The 10,055-nt window shown below is 38.6% G+C and overlaps 1 protein-coding gene across 1 annotated transcript in view; it reads left to right on the plus strand.

The window, feature by feature from the left end:
- LOC107086856 (kidney mitochondrial carrier protein 1) overlaps positions 1-1,997 on the plus strand; it is a 12,402-nt gene extending 10,405 nt beyond the window's left edge. Inside the window, exons 8-9 of the mRNA XM_015378080.1 lie at positions 1,462-1,542; positions 1,865-1,997. Coding sequence (XP_015233566.1) covers positions 1,462-1,542; positions 1,865-1,906 — 123 coding nt within the window. The 3' untranslated portion in view covers positions 1,907-1,997. The remainder of the gene's footprint in view (positions 1-1,461; positions 1,543-1,864) is intronic.
- Positions 1,998-10,055: the final 8,058 nt, after the last annotated feature.

A 10,055-nucleotide genomic window follows, 5' to 3' on the forward strand; every position in this document is an offset into this window, starting at 1 on the left:
CCTTTAACGTTCTCATTCTCATGGTCTCAACAACGTCCGCAGTAACAACACCCATAGGGCGCACAGCACATTTTGAGGGAAAAAAAGACGTTTATATGCGCCTTATAGTTGCAAAAATACGGTAATAAAAAAAAATCTAAAGATTAATCGATTTGCAAAATATTCGTTAGTTGCAGCCCTACTTTATTCAGTATCTTTAAAGGTTAAACAGAACATCATATCATCAGCAAGAATGTATGATAATCTGAAAGGTACGTTTGGGTTAATCTGATATTCTAAAAGCTAGTTTGAATCCAAATCTTTAACCGTATTTGTTTTAAACGTCTCTTCAGCCATGATGCTGGCTGCAGAGGATGAGCCCCTTACAGACGCACGATTTGTGGCCGTGAAGGCTGTTTAAAATGTTTTACTCTTGAGCATTGAGAAATAGCTTTGACTTCATCAGACGCTTCCTCGGATTATAAATATTAAGACATTTTGCATGTGGGAAGATAATATTGTCCAATACTCTAATGCAATCAACAAAAAAATTGAGTTACAGGGAAGAAAGGCCAGCTGTGAAGGAGCAACATCATCAGATAACTGTTGAATGCCAATAAAAAGAAGCTGAAGTTTGTATGCTTGACTCTGGCCTTGGATTAGGGTAATTGGTGTGATTTATAAAAGCAGAGCCACCTTTCTAAGCTCTTTCTTTTAGCCATGCTTGATATGCTGAGTACCTTTGGTTGCTGACCTCATCGCGCTCCACTGTTCAATGCAAAAAAAGTTGGTACCTATAGGCACGTTGAAGCATGATGCACATGCGCAATACCCCGCCCCAAATTTTGCTGCTGGAGGCCAAAAATCCTTGTTTTGTAGCGGTAAAGTTACAAAGTTCATGCTCTAAATCTTCTATTTATGCGTGATTTAGTACATTTTTTCAAGTCTACCCATTTGGACTGAAGGCTTCTATTACAGACTAATATTATAACTAATTGAAAAACCAAAAATATACAGCTTGCATCTAGTATTGTCACACAGATTTATATAAATATCAAATCCTCTCACCCTGCTTTGCATGCGCGGTGGGCAGACACCACATAGCCTTTTATTTTGTCCATGCGGACCTAGTGATGCCCTTTCTTGTTGATCATTTTCTGCGATGGCACACCGCAGTCATGCGATCATCTGTGTGATATAGCGTTCGCCCAACATGTCCAGACACAAAGATGTTATATCTTTCTAATGACTTGCATGCATTCATTGACATTGAATTGACACATTCATTGAGCTAAAACTCTACTAAAAATTGGATTATTCCATAAACATTATTTGATTTTCCCAACATATTTTAGGTTTGTAGTTTGTATCATCAGGTGTCCCTAAACTTGGTGTAAAGAAATAAATGCTCAGTGCTGTGATCACAGGAATATCATTTGGTTAAATTAAGGGTAAACTTTTCTTTTTTTTTTTTTCTAACAGACATGGCGGTCAGAGGGGTTCATGGCGCTCTACAAGGGTTTCTTTCCAAACTGGCTGCGCCTGGGACCATGGAACATCATCGTATCCTTTCAGCCATCAGCCGGCTGCTGCTCTGGCTTTGCACGACCTCTGAGATGAAAGTTACTTCTGGATGTGGCAGGTTTTAAAGTACTGCATTCAGAAACTTTCTGATCGTAAATATTAATTTAATTCTAGCTGAAATTACTGCTTTTCAGAGCAAATACAGCATTCCATCTAAAACAGGAATGTTTTGACATTAGGTCACACTCCTTGGGTCTAAAAAAGTAATGTGGGGTTTAACTTATAATGGGGTGACAAACATCTGAAGTGAAAAAGCTCAATTTTGTTCTACTTTTCATACTTTCCTTCACTCCATCTTCAGTTCTTCCTCACTTATGAGCAGCTGAAAAAGCTCAACGTGTGACTGAATGTAAATGAGAAGAAGAAAAGAGCTTTCACTCGGAGGCGAGGGGGACCAAAATCAGGAATGTCTGGAATTATGGTGGATCCTTGAGGAAAAAGCAGCAGGAAAGGCGAGAGGAGTACGCAGAAGGAATCCGATCCCTGCGCCGCTCCAGGCTCTGCGTCTGCTAAAAAGCCTGCAGGAAATGTGAAAAGGACTGTTACACGAATAATCCCATGGCTTCTCGCTCTCATCCGGATGCCACTTTAAGGCGTCACACCGCCACGTTTCTGCTCAAACTCAAACCAACTGCTTTATAAACTGTGAAATTGTTCAATTCTGGAAAGAGACTGCAATATTTTGCATTTCATTCTGAGGCTGCTGCTTGTGAAACGCCTCTATTAATGAAGGTGAAGGGGGAAAATGCATGCAGCCTGTTTTTATTTAAAGCTTATTCACTCAAAGTGCTCTGTAAAATGTGTGCCTTAAAGCCCTTTGTGTTCCAGGCTGTGAAAACTTGAGCAGCATGTGGACTCCGACTGTTGGACAGCCGCTGTGACAATCGGCATCATTCCCCTTTTGAAAAAAAAATGTTTGATATAATGGATTTTATATCTATATTCCCAAAAAGGAGAACTTGTGTACGGAAAGTTTTGAGTTACTTGGCCTCCGTTGTGTGTATACAGTGTAAAGAGCCGCGAATAGAAGCTGGTGAATCATCAGTTCTATAAGGGCCTCATCACGTGCATGAGCAGTAAATATATTTATATCCTCTAGCTGCCTGGTGATGCATCAGTTACCTTTCAGCTGTCGCCTCAACTCATCACGTACGCAGACGATAATGTAAACTTGTATACATTTCACAAACCTCATGGTTGGCTTGACAGGAACGAGTCGGGCATCTCCTATTACTGCGTCACTAAAGCAACCGTTCAGTGCTGTTATTCTTTTGTACTGTATTTGCTCGCTTTTAGCATTCATTGGAAAGATATCGAGTACATTGAAGTTGCTTCTGCCAAAATGTATGCCAGTGTCATTTTGTAATACTACCTATGTTTATTTAAACACAGCTGCAGACTTGTGTATTTCCAAATAAAGAGTGACTTAAAATACTTTGCTATTTTCTTTACATCCATCTTTGGGTTTTTTCATTGCATGTCTGAGCAACATAAGGGACAAACTCACCAGATATCTGAATACTTCTTGTTTTCAGGCAACTGCAGTGGCAATTTTGTTGATTTCAGGATTGTGTTTAGGTGGAATTTATATTCTTTTTGCCTGTCCTTTCAGAGTATTTTAAAGAGATTTGCTACACTTGGTGGAAACTATTTTAAGCCTATATTTCTTTTCATATTTATGACTTTAGGTTACAAAAATTTAAATTTAGGAAAATAGAATATCACATTTGAGAAGTGGTCTGCAACATGCGGCTCTTTAGACACTCAACAATGACTCTTCAACACTTAAAAAAACATATGGTTTTAAATGTAGGTTAGTGTTTCCTGGTTAGGATATTTTCCATTAAATTAGTCTATTTATTCAACTGAATTAACATTAAAGAAATAACTTTTTTTTATCTTTCTTAAATGGGAAAATGTTTTTCTTTAAACAAGTTTCTAAAAACCACAGCAACCCAGTGGGAATTAATTATTCCATTCATTTTAAAACCTAAAAGTTGAAATGAAAGAGTGATTAATTAAAAAGGGGGCGCATTTCTTTTGCTCTATTTAAAAAAAAAAAAAAGTCACATAATGTTATCAGCTGCAAATGACCTTTTAATAGCTGGACTGAATATAAATAATGGATCTGTTGATTGCGAAGTTTGTTGACCCCCGCATTAGGCCAATCAAAAATTAAGCTTTTTTTTTATTGAGAGGTGTTTTTTATTTATCTTTTGCTCTTGATAGCCACCATTGTGTCATCTGCCTTGTTGGGTCTAATGTCTCTCACAATAGGCCAATGATTCTCTTTGGGTTCTAGCTTATGGCTGATTACCAGACCAATCAAGAACAGGAACACAATGGTTACTAAACTTGTTCCAGTTCTGCCAGAAAATCTAATCAGGATCTCCATACAGCTTGTGAGCACAGGGGAGCATTGAGTTCTTTAGATGTGGCGTTAAATCTACTTTTTCAATCACTGGAAATTTCACACTGGAAATCCAACAATATGGATTCAAAACTTCTCTACTCTTCCTCAAGAAGAGACACTGACATACAATAGTGCATTTAGAGATGCTAATTAACCTAACAGCCATATTTTTGGACTATGGGAGGAAGCTGGAGTACCTGGAGAGAACAAAAACATGCTAACTTGATGCAGACTCAATTGAATCTGGAACCTTCTTGCTGCAAAGCAACAGTGCTACTAACTGAGCCGCCATGCAGTCTGACTCTGGGGCCTTGATTTCCAAATAAAATGCAGAATTTATTTTCATTTAAATAAACTTAATACTTTGGGTTATTAAGTAAGTCCAGCACATTTTCTCGTTTGCCCGGGTAAGACACTTCTCACATCTTGTAATCTGCTGTAAGTTGGCTCTTGATGAGCCTTAGTCCTCTCCTTTTAAAGCTCCTCCATATTCTGACATTAAATTGATTTGATAGTCTGCTAAGGTTCCTGTTACAATGTCTTTTTTCCTTCTTTTCCTTTCTTTCTTCCACTCAAGTTTATGTTTTTGTGCTTTGATATTGACCTCCATTAAAAGATTTTAGTTGTAGCTGCCCAGTGTTACTTTGTCAGTTTCATTTAAATATTTATTTAAATGTCCTGCAAAAAGTAAGTCATCTTTCTTAAAGCAACTGCATTTTTTTTTTCGTAATTGAGCAGGTAAGTGACACACTTTGCCAATTCAATTAGACAATTTACATTTAAAAATAAAAACAACTATGTGTGCAGGTGGTTAGTGCGCATGGCCCATGTACGGGGGTCTTAGTCCTCAACATGGCCCACCCGGGTTCGAATCTGGCCTGTGGTCCTTTGCCACATGTCTCTCCCTCTCCCTCATACCCCCTTCCCTGTCAGGCTGCTGTCAGACAAAAGAGCCACAAGTGCCATAAAAAAAATAAAAATTGCAGTCTCTTATTTCAAGTGCATACAATCTGTCTAATTTTAAGGGTGAAAATAATCATTCTATTAGCAGATCATCTCATTTGCCCGCTGAAATTAAGGGTAAATACATTTATTTTAAGAATTTTACTCATTTATAGGTTATTTTTGCAGTGTACAGCTGTTTAAAAAAAACTAACTTGTAAACAAAAACAATGCTGTCTGTCTTTACAGTCACCACAGTGTGGCGCTGTGGGGCCACACGCCTCCATGACTCGACCCAGATGTTATGAACACCAGGAGCTGTTTGAAGCTTTCCATATTCCCAGTGCTCAACTTTGAGGCCACAAATCTAGCACAGTTGTGTTTCAGAGGGGATTGCTTTTTCTTTTTTTTCTGCAGTTTTCTTCAATCCCCTTCATATTTCATGTAGCAAAGCTCAAACATTAATTTTTCAGGGAAATTCAAGATGTAATTGTTTTCATTCTATGACTTAATTCCCGGTTTTCCTTCATGTGAGGAGATGATGAGGAGATCCAGGTTGCTGAGCAGAAGATGTTACTGAGATCTCTTTTATTTAGAGTGGTGGGGGGTGTCAGCTTGGGATTTATACTTTTATCTGTGTGAGCTGTTACTGTTTTATATTTCTCATCCAAACCCCCATGGGTTCCACTACTGCTGGGGAGCAGAGACTCTCAAATCATCCACATTTAAACAAGTTTACAACTCCAGGTGAGAACTGTGTCAAATAATGGCAGAAGAACACTTCATGCAGACAATGAGGTGAGCTGAAAAAACAAGGGAATCAGAATCCAATGTGTGTGCCCAGATTGGGCATCCACAAATAGGCATTGCAGCTTTCCGCCTGGCATCCCGTCTCAGGCACAGTCCTCCACAAGCTGGACCATTCTGTCCACAGGGGATTGCAGTAGTCAGACATCCTCCATTATGGGTGTTATTTGTTGCCTTGCCTAGGGGCACGAGGGAAATGGTTGCATTGTGTTGCAGGGATCAGAGTAAGTAAGCTTTTGTGTCTGAGGAATAAGGCTGCACTCCGCTGCAAACACCCCAGCCTTTTTATCTACTTTTGGGGGTTTTTGTTCTTTCATTTATGGAGGCTGGAGACAAAGCGGATGTGCAAACAAGGAAATAAATTTACCAGAGTTTAACTAACACTGGAGGGACTGGGTTTCGACCATATAATGCTGACATAAAGAGAAATATAAAACAGGATTCCAGCCTTTTCTTTTGCTTATTTTCTAAGTTTTTATCCAGGCTTCATTTAATTTTTCTAATTTATTAATGGCAACGATCGAGATTCATCATTTCATTTTTCTCCAAATAATTATGTTTTTCATAACGATAAAAATGTTTTAACCTAAAAAAAAATGACCACTTTCTGTGGAGAAAAATAAAATATTACAGTTTCTGGAAAATAGAGGTTGATGTCGGCGAAACATGCAGGAGAACATCAGAACAGCCTGTTTAAAGCAACCACAACTCTGTGAGGGGAAAACGTGCAGATTTCTGCTCTTCCCTGTTTCTACAGTAAACACACCGACACCTTGCACAGCTGCTTGTGGTTTATGAGGGGGGGAAAAGTGAGCTGAAGTGAGATATTTAGACAAGAAAGATCTGACAGAAATCAGAGCATAAGCTGCAGGAGCTCTGCAAACTAACAAAACATTTTATATAAAAAATATATGTTTCTGATGAATGCATTAGAATTTGGACTGTAACAGACAAAAAACGAGAAATAAATACAAATTTATTAGTAAATGATGGGATTGAAACACCTATAGGAACAAGATGGATGATTAATCTGCTTCAGATGAAGCTGGTGTTATAAGTCCTTTTAATTAATTCTTATTGTGTAGGAGGTTCATTATATAGAAACATATATTAGCTAAGGACTAAAAATAAAGCCCAGCTGTGTTTCCCTGCATGCACTTATGTTTATACAGCAAACTAACTACTAACTACATTTCATTTGACATTTAAGGAAAAGATTTTAAAGACGTGCACATGATTAATTTGCTTATTCTTGGTGCAAACCATAGAACACATTAGGTGATTATTTCACTTTTTTGATACCAAAAAGACATTGTAAAAATGTAAGTTAGAAATTCTCCCCACTTTGAGACCAGATGTGAAGTAAACTTTATTTGGTTACAGCAGGAGATGATTCTCCTGTACTTTTAGGTTCTAACTAACAACTTTTTAGAAACAGATAAAACTTCTTATTACAGTTACCTGCCCTAACTTTGCTTGATAAACCCAACTTCCACCCACCATCTATCCAAACAAACAGCCAGCCGCCCCCCCTATTCACAGAACAGTCGACCTACATTTGCTCACCATAGTGGCAGAGGACTGGGACCCCTGGGAGACAGGATCACAAGGATGAGCCGCTGGTAATGCTGCTCCATTGTTTCATTAAGATGAGAGCAGGCCAACACGGCGCATGTTGAAGGAGATAAAGTAAAGGGAGAATATTTGTTCTACAATCTGACATTCTGGATCCTTTGCCTCCGTGATCAAACAAGTCGTGTTCGTGTGGTGTGAGATGCAGATAAAAGGGAACGTGATTTACTGTTTTCTTTTAAAAAGGTTGACATTTCCCTTTATCCTTTTTTCCCAGAGATGCCTTCCCTTTCAAGGACCCGATGCAAGATAGGTTATGAAAATGTAATTCTAGTGAATGAACACCAGGAAGAGCCCAAGCGCCTTCGTTCTGTTCAGGCGGGAGAATTGAGACATTAAAATACCCCCAACCTCTACACTCCATCTCCCTCTGTGCAACCCACCCAGTTAAAGCTGCATCATTAACATCCCACCCTCTGATAAGAATTAGGCATTCAAATATTCCTTGGTATTAGTTTTCCTGGACTCCTGATTAAAAATTCCCTGCCTGCAGGCAAGAAACTACACCCACTCCCACAGAGCCCTGTGATATGTGTGTGTTTGTTTGCCGACATCCATTTATTCCAATGCTGATGTTTTCCATAGTTGGAGAGTAAAGCAGGAGAGGAGGAAGACTAGTGTGAAGAGGAGGAGGAGGGGGTACAAATGTGCTGATGGCATGTCACGCCAGACGGAGTCAGCAGGGAGATCAGGAGAAAACTTTATAAGAACTCGTCCGACGTGGAAGCTGTGATGTGTGTGAAGAAAGAGAATGGAAGATGACAGGGGGAGCAGGGATCGGTGGCAGAGAGGGGAGCATGCAACACATGTCCTGATTCCCTTCTCTTATATTGTTCCCTCAACGCCCTGAAGACAGTAGCAGAAAAGTGCTACTGTCATGGGTTCATCTTATTTATTCTAGCAGCTTAGGTACCACTTTCTCATGCTGCTTGGAATTCTTGTATTTTCTGATTTAGTGAGGTAATCAAAATATTTCCAGTCGTCTCATAGATTATAGAGATACAACCAGCTGCAGCTCGATTACTGCGTTTATCCATCAAAGACTTCTGGGACATAGATCATTAGAGATAATATAGTTATATTTAAACTGTTTTCTGGAGCTGACAAGGACATTCAGAGTGGTTTAGTCACACTCTAAGACTTTAAAAATGTTTGCTTCAAGAGTTCATTCTGGTTGAATATAAAAGCTTTCTGATTAAATAATAGTATCCTGTTTTTTTAATTTTTATTTTATAATTTTGTTTTTTTTTTTTTTACACATTTTTTGCTTAATTTGACATTAAACCTAAAGGATTTTTGTTTTTACCATAATAGCATTTGACCAGAGGGGTGTTTTATAAACCTGCCAGCCAGTCTTAGTTTGAGAAGTCTGGTTTATTTAGTTATCACTCGGGTTTCATAAAGCTGGCTTGAGTCTAACTCTGTTACTATGGCAGTTGGCCTAGTTGATATAACCCGGTTAGAACCAGGTTAAGAGCCGACTAAGGCATATACCGGCCATATGCATGTGACTCATATCCAACCTTTTTATGTCAGGCTGAACCGCCCATTTCTGATCCCTTCCCCTCTGAAAAAAACTGAGCTGCACCACTTCCATTTGTAGTACCAAATTGGATCCAATATCAGTTTTTCTTTGGTTTGTTTTTTTGCGGTTGCAATTCATTTAATATGAAGAGTTAAATACATTTGAAAAAGTGGCCCACATTTCAAGTGCTTGAATCTTTTTGTTGTCTTGTTAAAATACAAACAGTCTGATCAATCAATCAGTGCTTCACATTTTGAATGTGGATTTTGTACTTAGTTTTTACCAGTTGCCATGTCGATATCTCGCTGCTGGTGATACTACCGCAGGTTAAAAAAATAAATAAATGGATTTTTTAAACTAAAATGCAACCTGGAGAGACTCACACAAAGAACAGATGCAATTATTTATGAATAAAATAAGTGTTTTGGTACTTGGGCCCTGGCAGAAGAATTTGATGCTGTGAATCTATACTCTCTTTGATGAGTAACTCAGAAAATTATTAAGGTAGTACCCCCACCCCCCGGTCCAGACACTAGTGGTGGAATAAACTGGAGGAGTGGCACTGAGAATAGCTTTAGTTTTTGGAACTTGGGAGGGAAGTAGGGAAGCTGGGCCACAAGCTAAATGAAGGGGATATTAAAAGGTGATTGATTTTGGGGGAGCTGCGATCCCCTCGTTGATAGCTGGTGCCTGAATGTGTACATCAGCAGGTGGTCCAGGTGAGTCTGATGAGGGACTTCTGGATTGAATTTTCGCGTAAACTTCATTATTTTGTGATATTTTCATTCAAAGCAAGATTCTTAATGACTAAAATCTGATTAAATTTGAATTAAAATCAGTTCACAGGTCTTAAACCTTGACTAAAATCTCCAAACTGAAATAAGATTTAAAGTGAACTGAAATACATGACGAAATTTTCAACAACAAAAAAAATCTATTTACATTTTAATAAAATACTTTGGTGTGGATGAGAGAAATTACATAAAAACTTGTTCAACAAATTTAAGAAAAAGAAAAGCTCTCTCGAGCCTAGGACTGCAGCTTTATTATGTTCTAAAACTGAAGAGGAAGGGCTGTTGCCATGGTGGCGTTCCAAGTAATGTTTTCTCATCTGGCACAGAGCTACTTCACACCCTTTCCACTTTGCTGCTAACATACTGTCTGGTGCATGCC

This window comes from Cyprinodon variegatus, unplaced genomic scaffold, assembly GCF_000732505.1.
Source record: "Cyprinodon variegatus isolate N-32 unplaced genomic scaffold, C_variegatus-1.0 Scaffold163, whole genome shotgun sequence".
In the NCBI taxonomy this organism is placed as follows: Eukaryota; Metazoa; Chordata; class Actinopteri; order Cyprinodontiformes; family Cyprinodontidae; genus Cyprinodon; species Cyprinodon variegatus.